At 37.3% G+C, this 17,892-nt stretch overlaps 2 protein-coding genes and 1 pseudogene across 3 annotated transcripts; 1 reads left to right on the forward strand and 2 right to left on the reverse strand.

Annotated features, from left to right (window-relative positions):
- Positions 1-647: 647 nt before the first annotated feature.
- On the forward strand, positions 648-3,185 carry LOC109207184 (annotated as a pseudogene). Its single transcript, XR_002064985.1, has 3 exons — positions 648-978; positions 1,738-2,154; positions 2,949-3,185. The product of XR_002064985.1 is annotated as a chlorophyll a-b binding protein 4, chloroplastic-like (transcript).
- A 188-nt stretch (positions 3,186-3,373) lies between these two features.
- On the reverse strand, positions 3,374-4,006 carry LOC109207179 (probable calcium-binding protein CML30). Its single transcript, XM_019370060.1, has one exon. It carries the CDS (start codon positions 4,004-4,006, stop codon positions 3,374-3,376), a length of 633 nt encoding a protein of 210 aa, XP_019225605.1.
- An 8,866-nt stretch (positions 4,007-12,872) lies between these two features.
- On the reverse strand, positions 12,873-15,812 carry LOC109207185 (cyclic dof factor 3-like). Its single transcript, XM_019370066.1, has 2 exons — positions 15,428-15,812; positions 12,873-14,688 (listed from the first exon to the last, which is right to left on the reverse strand). The coding sequence occupies exons 1-2, from the start codon at positions 15,635-15,637 to the stop codon at positions 13,429-13,431; spliced, it is 1,470 nt and encodes a 489-aa protein (XP_019225611.1). The 5' UTR covers positions 15,638-15,812; the 3' UTR covers positions 12,873-13,428.
- Positions 15,813-17,892: the final 2,080 nt, after the last annotated feature.

The following is a 17,892-nucleotide window of genomic DNA, read 5'->3' on the forward strand; positions in this document are numbered from 1 at the left end:
ATTTGTATAGAACACGCTGATTATTATTGGAATATACTTATTTACATTGCTTTCAATTGCTTACTCAACTACTTCTTAGTCCAATTTTTCTTCTCTTGTTACGTAATTACTTCCTTATTTGATTATCAGTAACCCGAGTTCTTCTAAAATTACGCTTTGACCGAAATTCCTATTTTCTGGCTAAACAGTATTATTTATACGAAACTTATGCTCTAATTATTTGGTTAATGCAATCAAATACCAAACTACAACTAAATCCATGCAACACTACAGAATGCAACCAGTTACATTATTTTCGACCCAACAAAAAAAGAAAAATAAACAGATACATTTCTTATCTCCTGAATTCTACCAATGTGGCATCTTCAACCTAGAGTGAACCAAGTGTCACATCCTAATTGGAGATGAAGGATTCCATTTGGCAAGCCTCATATATCCATTTTCCTTTCCATTTCTTTAATGTGTTTTTCTTTTTCCAACATGGCAAGTATTTGGATTCCCTACTATCTCTAAAACAACAGCAATTAAGAAATAGATTCTTTGGATAATGGCCTCAAAGATAAGGATAAGAGGCATTTCTTCTCATTGGCTACTCTCAAATTCACAACCCAATCCCAGCCGTTGAGTTCCAAAAATCTTGCATACCAACTTTTCACTCTCCAACATTGAACCAAAGGCCATAATAAAGTACCAGTCAAATAGAAAATCATACACAAAAGATACAATATCTTTTAGCTCGCCTAAACTCCTATTCCATTTTCTTGATACCTCCCAAATGGCCACCGTCACATCGCAAGCCTCCGCCGCCGTCTTCCGGCCATCCGCCGCCAAGACAAGGTTCCTCAGTGGAGCATCTGGTAAACTAAATAGGGAGGTGTTTTTTAAACCATCAACTTCATCTTACAACTCATTTAAAGTTGAAGCTAAGAAAGGTGAATGGCTTCCAGGCTTAACCTCTCCTACTTATCTTGATGGCAGGTATGCATGCACGTACATTCAACATCACATTTTTCTTTGACATTATGTGGTGCATTCTTACCTTTACTTTAAGGGCAAAATGCAGAATTGGTTGGTCGACCGAAATTAATTAATTGCATTTGCTAGTTAAAAAGTACATAAAATATGTATATTATATGTATATAATACACGACATAATCTTTAAGGGGTCATCTTTAGGTTCAGAGACTAGTTATGCAGATATTAGAACATAATTAGGATTATTATGGTTGAATTGAATTGTTACTTCTTAAATTAGATGTGCAATGTACTACGTAAGAATTGTTATATATTGTATAACAAGAGAGAAGTTGCTCACCTTTAAGGGTATTTTAGTCTTTATATACGTTTATCCAATTGTTGCTTATTCATCTATATTCTTATTTCACCTCATATCCCTTAAAAAATCGATACTATATAGATATCCATATAAGTTATATATGCCTATACTAGATCTATGGTGTGATTTACTGTTTACGTGAATTCGGTTACTTTTGTTCGAACTCTGTATTTATATTAAAAAATTCAACAGAATATAAGAATATTTAGCTAGGAACAACATTCGTCCAGTTATTATTGAACTTGAGATCGTTATATGAACTCAAAAACTTTAAATTCTAAAACCGCCTTTGACTAAGCTTTATGTATCAAATCAGCCGTTATATTACTTATGTGAAATGTCAAGCTAAAATTATTTTTCTTCATACTACGGACTAAAAAACACCTACGTAATTGTTGTAGACTCGCTGGTGACAATGGTTTCGATCCACTGGGGCTCGCTGAGGACCCAGAGAACTTGAAATGGTTCGTTCAAGCCGAGCTAGTGAACGGTCTATGGGCCATGTTAGGTGTTGCTAGAATGCTACTGCCTGAGGTTCTCACTAGTGCTGGACTCCTTAACGTACCAAAATGGTATGATGCTGGAAAATCTGAGTACTTTGCATCTTCATCAACTCTGTTCGTGATCGAGTTCATATTGTTTCACTACGATCGAAATTCGACGTTGGCAAGACATTAAGAATCCAGGAAGTGTGAATCAAGATCCTATTTTCAAGAGTTATAGCTTGCCTCCTAATGAAGTTGGTTACCCTGGTGGTATTTTCAACCCACTCAACTTTGCTCCCACATTAGAAGCTAAGGAGAAGGAAATTGCTAATGGTAAGTCTCTACTTAACACAAATTAATGGTTTTCTTTATCGAGTTTAATTTTTATACATTGTCCGTATGATGGTCACTTTAAAGGTAACTAACTGTTCATAATAAATGAGATTAGTAACTTGAAGTTTAGGCTGATAACTTGCTACAACATGATACAGTCATACAACCATAGTCAGGGGCGGTGCAAGGTGGGCGAAAGGGGATTCAGCTGAACCCTCTTCGCTATGTGTATATGTTAATAGATCCAAAATCCACAACCAAATCATGAAACAGCAGATTGTTATATTGATACTCAAATCAAAGATTACACTGTAAAGGGATAGATAGACAGAAAGAAGGGATAGGGGGAGAGGCAGAGTCACAGAGAGAAATAAAAGAGGGAGAGTCGGAGAGAGACCAGAGGCGGAAAGTTTCTGACAATATTCAGCCTAACTCTAGAATGCAATGAACATATTATTTATCTCCTCATTTCCTTGATCTATGTCACGGCAGTGCACATGCTCTATTTTCGGCTAGAATCCCATATGTAATTTGCCAAAAGTCCAAATGTGGCGTCGTGGCTATTTTGATTCATAATAGTATATAAGGTGGATTTTTTCTTTTATACATACACATATTAGTTGTTGAATCTCCTTAACTTCTTTATGTGTTTATTTTTTATTTTTGAATCCCCACGATGAAAGTTCTGCTTTCCCCACTAGCCATAGTATTAATTTTTTACAATATTAGCGTATATAAGTTAAATGCTTTTTTATGCATTGTAGAATCAATTTAATATTTTTGTGGATTTGCAGGGAGATTGGCAATGTTGGCATTTTTGGGATTTATAGTGCAGCACAATGTGACAGGAAAAGGACCATTTGACAACTTGTTGCAGCATCTTTCTGACCCATGGCATAATACCATTATCCAAACATTCGCTAATTAGAGAACCATATTTACATTATTGGAGTGAAGATATTGTTACCTTGTAATCATTGAGTTAGTAATTTTTTTAATGGAAAGTAAAAACAGAGAGATTTATTTTTAAACAATGGACCTCTACTGTACAGAACAACCAGAATTTGCAGTTCTTATTCATGTACTATATATATTAACTCCGCTACATAATCAAAACAACATGATCTATCTTCTGACAGTCCGGTGCACTAAGCTCCCGCTATGCGCAGGGTTCGGAGAAGGGCTGGACCATATCCATTAGGGTTTATTATACGTAACTTTACCCTGCATTTCTGCAAGAGACTGTTTTCATGACTCGAACCTGTGACCTCATGGTACTTTGCTCCATGAGCTTTAGAAACTCAGCAAATTCAATTTTTCCATCTGTGTTTTCATCATATGGCACAATCATTCTCTGGCAATCCTCCAATGAAAATTCCAAGAAACCCATCTTGCAAATGACTTTCTTTAGCTCATTTGCATCAATATAGCCATCTCCATTCTCATGAAACATATCAAAAGCTTCTTTAACTTCTTCTAAACTAGGCTCTGTTTCATCAAACGAATCAAAAACCTCAGCCAATCCAACCTTATCAAAATCATCCCCATTTGAGTTGCAAAAAGTCATTAGTGTATCAAATATTATCTCAAAATCTTCCTGCAATAGTGCCTCATTATTAGTAGTAACAATTTCAGGGCCACAGTTTTTTGACTTTGATGAAGTTTCAGACTTGTTATATGGAGTAAATACCAAAAGAATGGCTCGAAATAAAGAAAAAAAACAAGAACGAAATTCCTGAAATGTGATTACTAAGCCAAGAATAATACAACTTAAGATGGTGGAATTGAAATGATTGAGTCCATCAGCTATCTTCTTGCCCTGAGCTGAGAATGAAAAGACGATCTTCTCCATAACCTAATTGTGTTCCTTTTCCTTTTAAATTTTTGAATCAGATTAATGAGATGAATGTAGAATTCAAGTTTCTATATAAGAGACAGTTCAATGAAGTCCAGTCTTGGTAGAAAGTCTGGAGGAAAGAATGTTGAAAAGGTTATTAAAGTTTACCCATAGAAAAAAAATTGAGTAGTTTCTTGTTTCCTTCTTTGTGGGAGTGCATCAAAAGTCGGCATAATTTCTTCCTGGTAATTCACGTTAGTAATAATACAAATTCTGGTGTCCAATAATAGAAAGGATATAAGCAATGGATAAAGAACTTTTTTTTAATTTAACTGGATATAGCATGTTGTTACCCCACTTTTCAGCTTCTCATATCAAAAGCTAGGTGTTGATGTAGATCAATGTATACACTATTAGTATAGAGAAACTCAAGATCTAATCGAATTCTATGTATTGGGTTTTTAGATTTGTGGGATTTATACATAACATATTTCAACATTTCTTTTGTCAAAAAATGACATCATCGTGTGTCATTAAAAATGCACAGGATGCAAGTGCGATTTTTAATTAATTATGCTTGTGTGAACGGTGCGACTTATTTCATGATTATAATAAGCTTAGATTTGTAGACATCACTAAGGTGATTTGTTTCAAGACTTACATTAAGGCCAATAATGAAATTTTTTTTGAAAAAGAATTTTGAAGGAAACCATGGAGAGGATTCACAATTTTACCAAGAAGGGTCAAATCTTATATTGGTGAACCAACTAAGAGGTGATTGTAATTTATTTATACATAGTTATAATTTAAGGATTGCAACTTCGTGCTCTCACACACAAGAAATTATAAAGGGAATGGAAGGAACAATCTGATGTAATTAAGTAAAGAAGGTACTGTAAGCTTCACACAAAACGTTGGAGTAGGTCTAACCAGAACAACGAGCACTTAGACAGCAGTGATATTTGGGTTCATTTTCTTGTTGTGGAATATCATGGGTTAACTAGCACACAATTACACACAAAGCAAATAGAGAAGAAATATCAACACAAGGATTTAACGAGGTTCGGCTAAGGCTAATCCTCGGGGCAAAAGCAAAGAGAGTTTTACACTATGAATGAGAAGAAATGCATAATACAATCTATAGAATCCCCAACTACAACCCCTATATATAGATCCCAAAAGGTCCCAAACCTATAAGAGAAAGGTTTCCCAATTTGACAAATATTATAGGTTTCCTTTCCCAAATCTATTAGGACAATGGGTTTTCCTAAACCTATAGGGATTATAGGCTTCCTAAAAATACAAGAAAATAATTCAAGCCACAAAATAACAAATCTTCCCTTTGGCTTGAGTTCTCTTCATCAACAGGAACAACGTCTCTCTACCTTGCCCTCAACCCTCACGAGGGCTCTATTGAGTACTGCACACACCAATCAAGTCTAGGCAATGCCTAACTTGTTGGCCGGGACTTCCTTGGTCATCATATCAGCTGGATTATCATGTGTAGACACTTTCTCCATATTAACAACCCCTTTTGATATAATGTCTCGAATAAAGTGATGCCTGACTTCAATATGCTTCATCCGCTCATGAAAGAACTGATTCTTAGTAAGATGAATGGCACTCTGATTGTAACAAAAAACTTGTGTATTCTTCTGAGCTAGTCCAAGATCACTTACCAAGCCTTGTAGCCAAATAGCTTCTTTAAATGCTTCCGTAATTGCCATATTCTCAGCTTCTGTGGTAGACAAAGCTACGACAGACTGCAAAGTCGCCTTCCAACCGATGACACTACCAGAAAGAGTAAAAACATAACCTGTCAGAGATCTTCTCTTATCTAAGTCCCCTGCATAATCTGAGTCGACATAGCCAACTAAGGATTCACTCAACTTGTCTTTGTAAAAAGTCAAGCCTACATCTGCAGTACCTTTCAAGTATCTCAAGATCCAGTTCACCGCCTGCTAATGTTCTTTACCAGGACACGCCATGTATCTACTCACAACACTAACAACATGTGAAATGTCAGGGCGTGTGCAGACCATAGCATACATAATGATACCTACAACACTCGAATTGGAACATTAGACATCTACTCCATCTCCTCGTTTGTTTTTGGTGACATGTCTACAGACAACTTGAAATGGGAAGCAAAAGGAACAGATACAGATTTAGCACCAGTCATATTAAATCTCTTGAGGACCTTCTGAATATAGGACTGTTGGGACAGCATCAGCTTTCCAACCCTTCTATCTCGAGTAATCTCCATCCCCAATATCTTCTTTGTAGCACCCAAATCCTTCATCTCAAACTCCTCACCTAGTTGCTTCTCCAATTGGGTAATATGTGACATGCTTTTAGCAGCAATAAGCATGTCATCCACATATAACAACAAATATATACTAGAACCATCTTCAAGCATTTTGTAATACACACAATATCATATGCACTTCGAGAAAATGCATTTTGAATCATGAATGTATCAAATCTTTTATACCACTGCATAGGCGACTGTTTCAGACCATATAAAGATTTCTTAAGCAATCAAACATGATTTTTCTTATCCTGAGTAATGAATCTCTTGGGTTGACTTATATAAATCTGCTCATCTAACTCACCATGCAAGAATACAGTTTTCACATCTAACTGCTCTAGTTCTAAGTTATGAAGAGCCACCAAAACCAGTAAGACCCTGATAGAGCTATGCTTTACCACTGGAGAGAACACTTCATTGTAATCTATCTCTCCCTCTGTGTAAAACCTTTAGCTACTAATCTTGCCTTGTACCTTGATGCTTCAACCCTTGGATTGCCCTCTTTTCTTTTGAATCCATTTGCAGCCTAGTACCTTCTGTCCCTTTGGAAATGGAACAAGCTTCCATGTCTGATTCTTATGAAGAGATTCAATCTCTTCACTCATAGCACCAACCCACTGATCCGCTTCTAGACTAGAAATAACTTCTTTATAGCTATTAGGCTCAAGCACATCAATGGTCTCTGCAACAGACAAAGTAAACTCCACAAAATTTGCATATCCAGGAAAATTACCATCAGCTACGTTTGCAAACATTTGTGGTGGATTGATCACTCTCTTTTCTCTCCTGTTGCAATGATATATGGTTGTTGCGCAGGTGCATCAACATTATCATCTTGATCAATATTTTGCACCTCTTTCACTTCTTCTACTTTAGAACTACTGGGCTGAGCTAGTAGGGATTCAATTTCTAGCTCTGTGCGGTCACTGACACCTCGATCTGTTTTTGCTATTGCCTTCTTCCTTTGACTGTCCAGTGAGGCGGATTCATTGAATGTTACATACCTACTGATAATTAACCCTGGAGTCTTTTGATCTATGCACCACAACCTATAACATTTCACTCTAGTTGCATACCCTAGAAATATGCACTTCTTTGCCCTCGGCTCAAGTTTTCCCCCCTCACACGAGTATAAGTAGGACAACCAAATATCCTTAAATTTGAATAATCAACAGGCAAACCGGACCATACCTAAAAAGGAGTTTTGAACACAATAGCTGTGGATGGAGATCCATTGACCAAATAACAAGCTGTATCGATTGCTTCAGCCCAAAAATCTTTGCTAACACATGAGTGTGAAAGCATGCTTCGTGCCCTATCACAAAGCGTTCTGTTCATACGATCTGCAACACCATTTTGTTGTGGTGTTCCGACACAAGTGTGGTGTCTCACAATGCCTTTTCTGCTGCTGAAATTATCGAACTCAGAATTGTAAAATTCCAACCCATTGTCAGTTCGAAAAAGCTTAACTTTTCTTTCCGCCTGCCTTTCAACCATCATCTTCTATTTAACAAATGTCAGAAATGCCTCATCTTTTGTTTTTAGAAAATACACCCACGCCATTCTTGAGTAATCATCAATCAAATTCATAAAATACCTGGCACCACTCTTGGAGGGAACTCTGTTTGGACCCCACAAGTCTGAGTGTATATAATCTAACTTGTCTCTGGTCTTGTGCTCGGCCTTCTTGATGAACTTTACCCTTATCTGTTTACCAAACACACAATGCTCACAAAAATTCAAAACTTGATTTTTGTACCCATTCAGCAAATTCTGCTTAGTCAACAAAGACAATCCATTATCACTTTTCCCAGAAGCTACATCAGCTTCCCCTTCAACTACACTGACCTGAAGATGATGCAATTTAGAATGCAGTTTACCCTTCATGGGTACTATGGAGCCTTTACGCACTTTAAGTATTCCATTCTCAGAGTGAAATTTATACCCTTGATCATCCAAAGTCGAAAGAGAAATCAAATTTCTCTTTATCCGAGGAACATGCCAACACTTAATGTTTCTGATAATTCCATCGAACATTCTCAATTTGATGCTACCAATTCCCTCTACTGGTAATGGATTATCATCTCCCATGTAGACAGTCTCATTCATTTGCTTGTAAGTTGCAAACCAATCCTTATATGGACACATGTGGAAAGTAGCACCAGAATCAAGAACCCAAGAATTCTGTACATGACTAGAACTCACAGCACAAACTTCCCCTACATAATCACTATCATCAGAATTATTGCTAGTGTCAAAAATATTTGCTGAATTATCTATTTTCTACTTCCCTCTTTTCTTCTTCAGCTTAGGACAATCTCTCTTGTAGTGACCTTGCTCCTAGCACTCATAATAGTGTTGCTTCCTTGCTCTAGACTTTGATCTGGCGATTGACTTTTTCCTGTTAAAGTCCTTTTGTTGTGTTCTTCCTCTAATCACAAGACCCTTGCCCTCAATTCTGCTGTCTGGAAAGCTCTTTTTTAACTCTTTAGATTTTAGTGCATTACTACCATCTTCCAGTGAAATGATGTCTTTCCCATATAGCAGCGTATCGGCAAAAGTATTATAAGACGGTGGTAAAGAACATAACACAATAAAGGCCTGATTCGCACTCTCAATTTTGATATCCACATTCTTCAGGTCCATATAATTGAATTAAACTCATCAAGGTGAGTTTTAATAGGTATAATTCGTTCATACGGAAATTGTATAACCTCTTTTTCAGGTAGAGGAGGTTTGTCAGCGATTTCTTAGAATACAGATCTTCCAGTTTCTTCCATGTCGTTGCTGCAGAAGTTTCTTCAGCAATTTCCCGAAGAACGCTATCTGTAATGCTCATGAAGATCACACTCAAAAACCTCTCTTTCAGGTCTTCCTTCTTTGTCTCTTTCATATCTTCAGGAAAATCCTCATCAATTGCTTTCCATAACCCTTGTAACACCAGGGACGATTTCATCATAATCTTCCATAGACTGAAACTAGAACCCCCGTCAAGTTTCTCTATTTCGTATTTTGTTGAAAATGATGAAGACATCTTAACCCTAGATTATATGTAGAAACCCGAACCTTGCTCTGATACCAATTGTTGCGGAATATCGTGGGTTAACTAGCACACAATCACACACAAAGCAAATAGAGAAGAAAAATCAACACAAGGATTTAACGAGGTTCGGCTAAGCCTAATCCTCGAGGCAAAAGAAGAGAGAGTTTTCCACTATGAATGAGAAGAAAAGCAAAATACCATCTATAGAATCCCTAACTACTACCCCTATATATAGATCCCAAAAGGTCTCAAACATATATGAGAAAGGTTTCCCAATTTGACAAGGACTATAGGTTTTCCTTTCCCAAATCTATTAGGACAATGGGTTTTCCTAAACCTATAGGGACTATGGGTTTCCTAAAAATACAAGGAAATAATTCAAGCCACAAAATAATAATTTTCTTGGAAAATCATTTGCCATATACCTCTCATTTATAACTGGAAAATGTGGAGTTGTGAATCACGACTCTATGTAGTTTCGTTGACGACAGTTAAGCCCTTCACTTGACCTAGTCACATGTTTTTTTACACCTTACTTTTTTTTTGGTGCAAAAAGATAAGATGCATATATATTAACTACTGCATACAGAGTGACCCATTACAGATGGCTGTCTTGCCAAACTTAGTTAAACTACTACTAGGCAAACCAACATTAGTACTACTACTACCTTTAGCATGCATCATAGTATTTACATAGGTAGTACTACTAGAGTCCTCCATTGTTTGGCTTGTAGTTACATCAAAAAAGTGCTTCCTATCAGCTTCCAGAGCTGGATTTACAAAAGGAGGTGCCATATTATAAACATAAGGATCAGTCACATGAATTTATGAAAGAGGGCAATAATTGTCTACAAATATTGAAGCGTCTCTATATTGGGTAATCCTCGTAATTCATAAGCTTATGATGGTTTCAGACATGTAGAACACGAGTCCGTTACTTAAATAGTCACTCAATTATCCAAAATTATCTCTTAAAGTCACTTTACTTTCGTTTGTAACAACAAAGTCACTGAATTATGCCTATTGCACTCAGAAGGTCACTCAACTGGATTTTTCAAATTTTGGATTGCCAAATACCTATTTTACCCTCTAAATTATAAATATTTATCTTCTTTTTATTTTTTTTAAAACTTTTTAATACTATGATTTTCCCTTTTTAATTTTTATTATGGACTTATCTATAGAATAAATAAATATTATTTATAAATTAAAAAATAAAAAGTATTTAAGTATATATAATGCTGGAATAACAAAATAATGAGCATAGTAAAAAAAACTTAATTAGAATAATTTGTTAGTAATAATAATTTTAGTATTAACGACAAAAATTCAAAAATTTATTTACACAATTTAGAATGAAAGAAATAAAGGTTGTAAAATATATATCCCATGCACGTAATATAAAAAATAATTATTTAAATAAATGTGTTTTTATAATATACATTATATATTCTTAAAAATTATGCTCAATTATATTATTATGTTTCTACCAACTTTCCGATGACACAAAGTTATGTCACCGGAAAGCAGGGTGACTATCTGTATAGGGTAAAATATGCTATGTTAAGTCGTGCAAGGAATATATATAATATAACTGAGCATAATTTTCAAGAAAATATAGTGTGTATTATAAAAATACTTTTATTTAAATAATTATTTTTATATTAAGTGCATGGAATATATATTTTACAACTTTTATTTTCTTTCATTCTGAATTGTGTAAATAAATTTGTTTATTTTTGTTGCTAATACTAAAATTATTATTACGAACAAATTATTCTAATTAATTTTTTACTATGCTCATTATTTTGTTATTCCAGCATTATAGATGCTTAAATATTTTTTATTTTTTTAATTTATAAATAATATTTATTTATTCTATAGGTAAGTCCATAATATAAATTAAAAAGGGAAAAGCGTAATAAAAGTTTAAAAAATAAAGAAGATAAATATTTATAATTTAGAGGGTAAAATAGGTATTTTGCAATCCAAAATTTGAAAAATCTAGTTGAGTGACCATATGAGTAATTGACTCTGTAGAACACTCTACATTAAGTTAATTTTCTATTGAAAATTTCAAGCAGTAATTAAATTTACATATGAGCTACAAAATTGATAGGTAGATTTTTTATTTTAGGAAAAAGGAAGGGCTAGAAATTGAAGAACCCTACCATGAACCATATCAATCTTGGATTATCAGTTGTCCAAGAAACAGAAAGGAAAGAATATACAGATAGAGAAAGGTATGTCCCTATGTATAAATGCCTTTCTTTAAAAGAGAAGAGAAGGGAAAGAGAAAAAGAAAGCAAAAGCTAAGTGAAAGTGCCAAAAGCATTTGGCATTATGAGCATATGGGATTTGGGACCCAAAGCCAACTATTTTTAATCATAAGATGTGGCTTAGAGTTGCCTGGCCCCATGCCATCAAAATATCTACTTTGTTTCCTATTCATAAATTGCCAACTCCAACAGGTACACAAAATTGCTCTCATTTTCTAACTGCCATATTCAAATGTCCACGTAAGATGAAACAGGCCTCTTGCACAAATATAGGTTGTGTAAACTAGATCCTTGTGGTCCAGCCTTTTTTCGGATTCCGCGCATAACGAGAGCTTAGTGTATCGGACTGTCCTTTTTTACATCAGATGATACAGTTTCCTTCCAGTTAAATTGGGATTGATTGTCTACTAATATAGCTAATTCATTTCTTGTCAAATTATCAGATAAAACAATTCTTGAAAATCCAGGGTCAAGTAGGTATCAGGCTATCTATTTGGTTCTGTTATGATATTTGAGGTTGAGAAGCAGTTTAACATTTCACATGCCATATAATAGAGAAAACTGAATAAAAAGAATTTGAAGTGATCTATCTTTGCTGGCCACTTCCTACTGGCTTTTAGGGTTGGAAAAAGAACAAAAAAGAAAGGAGAATGGATTATATTATCTTTCCATTTCCTTCATCAAGTTGTTTGGGTTCGAAAAGGAATACTACTTGACTACCTTTTTGTAGATTCCACAAAGGTTGAGAGACTCAGCGGCGAAGCAGCATTTCTACAAAGGGGATTCAAAAAATAAAAAAAGTAAATACACGAAAAAATCAAAGGTATTCAACAACTAATATATATACATAAAAAAAATATTTGACCTTATATAAACCTTATATATATAGTGTAATTTCCTGCAAAAGGAATTCGAGTGAACCCCTTTCTGTTCCTCTAGCTCCCATGGCTCAGACATCATAGGCTCAAAGCTATCTGCATGAAAGAGGACACTTGACATCCATTTGCCACTATGCAACTCTACTTCAGTCCAAGCTGCTTATCCTAAAATATTTGTGCTGTGTACCTTAGTAGTTGGTATTATTATAAATACATTTCTGCAATTATTTTTCCATAAGATTAATCTTTAAAAAGCCTTTCTATTGATATTTCTTAATTTCTTTAATACCCTGCGATGTCTACCATGAAAACAAATGAAGAAATGGCACATTCATCAAAGATCATGAAAACTATAGTATGACCTCAGAAATCTGAAAAGAAAGGTTCATTGTTATTTAAACCACCAACAAAAATGTTTACAGGGAGCGGCCCTCTCCAAACAAACTTTGAGATTCAAATATGTTACACCTAGCTAGTGCATCTAAATATATCTGTCTTCCCTTCTATTGTCAGCTGTGTAAATGTATGTACAGTAGAAAACACAGAAAGTACAACCAGGCCAGCCACTTGCTCTTAATTTTAACAGGAAAAACTATTAACACAAGTTTCTACAACCCTCTCAACTCTGCAAGTGATCTGTGCACTGTAAGCGTCCATCAGGTAGGAAACACATAATAGCTGGTAACTATTTTCGCGAGAGCTGAACGGGAGATTTTTCGGAGCATCATTTTAGGCTCTCTTCTTGAAGCTGAGGGACATAGATAAGGCTGCAAGATTAGCATGCAACAAAGGATATGCAGTGCTTTTATGATTTTGTCACAACTTTTTGGTTGCAAGGCCCTGAAAACTCCTCAGCCAACAGAATCATATTTAATTCCCAACGTTGACCATTAAGAACTCTTTGGAGTTTTATAGGATCAGCACGTTTAGGTTCTCTCCTGGAGGACGAGGGATCTAGATAAGGCTGCAGGGTTAGCATGCAACACTGGAGATGTAGTATCTTTATGGTCTTTGTCATCAATTTTTGGTTGCAAAGCCTTGAAAAATCCTCCCCTGCTAGCAGAATCATATTTAATCCCAAGAGTTGACCATATAGAACTCTTTGCAGCTTCATCAGGATCATCAATTCGCAATGTTTTTGGGACCAAAATAGACCTTTTTGAACTCTTTTGTTCGACTGGTTCCTTGCCCTCTGGATCATCACCTTCTCTTGAATGCTTTCCTAAAGGTGAATTAGGATCAGAACCTGACACTTTCTCGTTTTCTGTTCGCGATGGTTGACTCAGCCAAGGATTAGTCCAAGGAGGCACACTGCAGTTCCAATAAGGTGCAGGGTAAAATGGCATGGGGAATCCAAAGGGGTAAATAGCTGACATAGGAACTGCAGCATTCCATGGAAAAGGGAAAGGTACTCCGTGGAGGCAAGGAGCTGGAGACGGGAAGCCATTTGTATTACGCATAACTGCCTCGTGCGGCTTGATGTTACCTCCTTCCACCATCATACTTGAAGTCTTGATGGAAGATCCCTTAGAGCAGTCAACGCCATTTTCTCCACCTTTGCAAGAAGAATTCCGGTGTTCCTGTTTGTAAAAACCATTTGGGATCACATTCGGTGCCCTTCTCTCTGCTGGATTTAAAGCAGAGGCCATAGAGTCACACAGTGGTAACTCGGGACCAAAGGATAGAACAGTGCCATTTGGTTTGAACATTGGATGATGAAATCCATTTGGAGATTCAATTCTTGATGCTAGTAATACATCATCAGGGATACTTATATGATGATAATGAGATGCAAGATTCTTGTTCTTGCGACGACCAGCTCCCACGGGGAGATTCCTCATGGTACCACCGGCAGTCCAGTACCTCTGGCAGCTCCTGCAGAAATGACGAGGCTGGTTGACATTGTTGTTATTATAGTAACAGAATTTTGTATCCGTACTATTGCAACGAGGGCAAGGGAGAATTTTGTCTGGCTTCTTCAGAAGTGTCTGCTGGGAATCTGTTGTATTTGGTTCATTTTCAGTCTCGGAAGATCTTACTGTTTGATGGTCTTCATCAGTAGGAGATTTAGTACTTTTCTCTGATCCTGATGAAGTCTTAGGATTTTCTGATATTTCCATCATCTGATTTTGATCTTCCTCCTCCAGTTTGTCTTCACTGAGTTCTCTTGTTATATGAATATCGTCCTAAATCAAAAACATAAAACTCCATGAGCTTCTTGTAAAACAAGAACAACAAACTCTACCTTGTGAAGGTAGTGAGGTTGTATCCGATAGACCCTCGGCTCAAGGAACTCATGAGCTTCTTGTGAAAATTGTAATTAGATAGCTACAGTAAAGAGTTTGAGCTAAAATCGACCGCGCATAATGGTAAAAATCATCACAAATAGGGAGCATAGACAAGTTTGTAACCTTTCCTAAAGGATTCGTCCTCAAAAAGGGTAACACAGTACCGAGTAGCTTATTTTTCCCCAATTTCATCGATTCAACTTATATGGTAAAGGTGGAAAATCATTGAATAAACACACAAATTATGATGCAGGAACATCTAATTAGGTGTTTTGAATTCTCAATTAATCCATAATAAAAGAAGACTGAACAGTGACAGATCTAGAACTTAGTAAGTCTATTATCCAAACTACTTAATCTGCATATATATAGTTGAAATACCTTAAAAATTGTAAATTTATACACTAAATTTCCACCCAACCACAAAGGAGTATTAGATGCACTAATATCAAACTCAATTGTCTTAAAATTCTGAATCCACCTTAGCTTTAGTTTTCCATTTTCCAATTCAACATCCAAGAGGACTTACTTTTAAAATTCATAACCAAATTAAGCAAAATCTCAAATTAGGAAGTACGTAATTCTTTCTATTGAAATCCATTACCAAAATTAAACAGTTGAATTTTTGAAACTGTACCTTATCAGCTGCTTGATTTTCGTAGTCAATTGACTCACTTCCTTCATCATTCTCTGAACTGCTTGTTCTATTGTCCTCTAAATATTGATCAACATCAAACCCAGTGCTACTCCGATTATCAATCGTAGACCTACCGATGCCGGAATATTCGCCGGATACGACCATCGGAAGTATCTTACCGAACAGCTTGATTTCTGAGTCACACGTCATATTTTCCAGAGAAAACGAAAAGGAGAATTCAGAAAATTGGAAGGGGAAAGTATAGGAAGACTCTTCAACTCTTCTAGCAGTGGTTATGGAGTCGCCGCCGGCGAGCGGACGTGGATACAAGATCGATTCTTTTTCTTCTTTTTGATGCTAAGTTTAGAAGCAAAACCAGTTGGCGTTCTATAGACTGTGAATTTGATATCCTTTAATTTAAAGGTGTTGCCACGTCACCACCCACTAATTTTCTCAGCCACAAGTTTTAATGGTGGTCCAGGATCCTTCATATACTAATTTAATTTTCATTGTTATTCGGATATTAAGCTTTACTTGACACTCTTCTTCTATTTAATCCATCTAATAAAAGATTAACACTTAATTATATTTGAATGGCTTTAATATTAACATTCATTTTTATCCTAATGTTAAATATCATAATATTCTAACGGTAATTTTGGTATTACACATAATTTTGCTTATGAGTGAAAAATCTTTCTTTCTTTTTTGAAATTTCACATTCGCTTTAATATTGTCCTATAAAATAAAATAAAGTATAAATTTATAGATTTGGTAAAATATTATAATCTTATTGTTATTCTAATCTATACTATATTAAAAGCACGAAGGCCCCTAGCGAAATGTCGTTCGTCTTTTTTACCCTTTTGAATTAGAGTTCACACTGAACAAAATGGTCATTTAATTACTTNACAACCAATCCATCCGTAATATGACGTCGAAATCCACCATATCTAAGAGCAATAAATCAACACGGGTCTCAAGACCCTCAAACACTACCACACAGGAACGATGAACTCGGTCGACCACTATAGAATCACCCACCGGTGTAGATACATATACAGGAATACCCAAGGCATCACTAGGCATAGTCAGGTAGGGTGCAAAATAGGATGACACATATGAATACGTAGACCCAGGGTCAAATAGCACTGAAGCATCCCTATCACAGACCAGAATAGTACCTATAATAACTGCATCTGAAGACTCAGCCTCTAGCCTGGCTGGAAGAGCATAACATCGGGGCTGGGCCCCACCTCCCTGAACCATATCTCTGGGACGATCGGCTGCTGGCTGGCCTCTACCTCTGGCGGTCCGAGCTCCACCTCTATGATCTCTACCTCCACCTCTATGGCCTCTACCCCCGCCTCTAACTGGCTGAGCGGCCTGTGGATCACCCGATGCCTGAATCATAGGACGAGGACCCTGTTGCTGAGAGCTGTCAGAAGCTCGAGGGCAATACCTGGCAATATGTCTCGTGTCGCCACACGTGTAACAAGCCCTCGGCTGCTGAGAATAACGGAGTGGTGGGGCGCTGATAGGTGTTGATGGTGAACTGAAAAGCTGCTGGTCAGAAGACTGCGGCTGAGAGCCACGACCACCTGAAGTACCATGTGAGACCTGTAGGGCTGACTGAAAGGGCCTCGGAGGATGGCCTCTACCATAAGAATCCCCACCTCCAGATGAGGTACCACGGAATCTACCTGCATGACGGGGTCTCTTGTCCGACCCATGACCACCTCCCCGTGCAAGAGCCATCTCAACTCTACGGGCTGCATTGGTCGCCTCCTGAAAAGAAATCTCACTACCAGCTCCCATAGCCATCTGGAGACGGATCGGCTGGATCAATCCATCAATAAACCTCCGCACCCTCTCTCTCTCGGTGGGGAGTATAACCACAGCATAGCGTGCCAGATCAATGAACCGAGTCTCATACTGTGTAACTGGCATGGAGCCCTGCTGGAGGCGGTCGAACTGCCTGCGTAGTGCCTCCCGCTGAGTAACTGGGAGAAACTTCTCCAAAAATAACTCCACGAACTGATCCCATGTCAATGCTGGAGACCCTGCTGGTCTAGATAGGCAATAGTCCCTCCACCAAGTCTTGGCGGATCCTGCAAGCCGGAAGGTGATGAAGTCGACCCCATTGGTCTCCACAATACCCATAGTCCTAAGGATCTCATGGCAGCTGAATAAGAAATCCTAGGGATCCTCTGATGAAGCACCGCTGAATGTGGTGGTGAAGAAAATGACTCTCTGAACCTACCCAGCGCGGAACGCACGATTTTGGTACGCGACCGCGCTGGTGTCTTGCACCTGGGACCTTCTCTGAATCTCCCAGCGCGGACCGCACGAACTTGGTGCGCGGCCGCGCTGGTCAAACCAAGGCCGAGGACCCCTCTGAAACTGGCCACGCGGACCGCGCAGACTGAACCGCGGCCGCGTGGCTTCCAGCGCGGACCGCGCGG

The sequence above is a fragment of the Nicotiana attenuata genome, unplaced genomic scaffold (genome assembly GCF_001879085.1).
Source record: "Nicotiana attenuata strain UT unplaced genomic scaffold, NIATTr2, whole genome shotgun sequence".
NCBI classification, from domain to species: Eukaryota; Viridiplantae; Streptophyta; class Magnoliopsida; order Solanales; family Solanaceae; genus Nicotiana; species Nicotiana attenuata.

Excerpts from the sequence above, each read along its gene's own strand:
- LOC109207185 (XM_019370066.1), bottom strand. The coding sequence starts at position 15,637 with ATGACGTGTGACTCAGAAATCAAGCTGTTCGGTAAGATACTTCCGATG. Across the intron at positions 14,689-15,427 it reads AAAATCAAGCAGCTGATAAG|GACGATATTCATATAACAAG; the intron begins GTACAGTTTCAA and ends TTTTTGATTTAG.
- LOC109207179 (XM_019370060.1), bottom strand. The coding sequence starts at position 4,006 with ATGGAGAAGATCGTCTTTTCATTCTCAGCTCAGGGCAAGAAGATAGCT.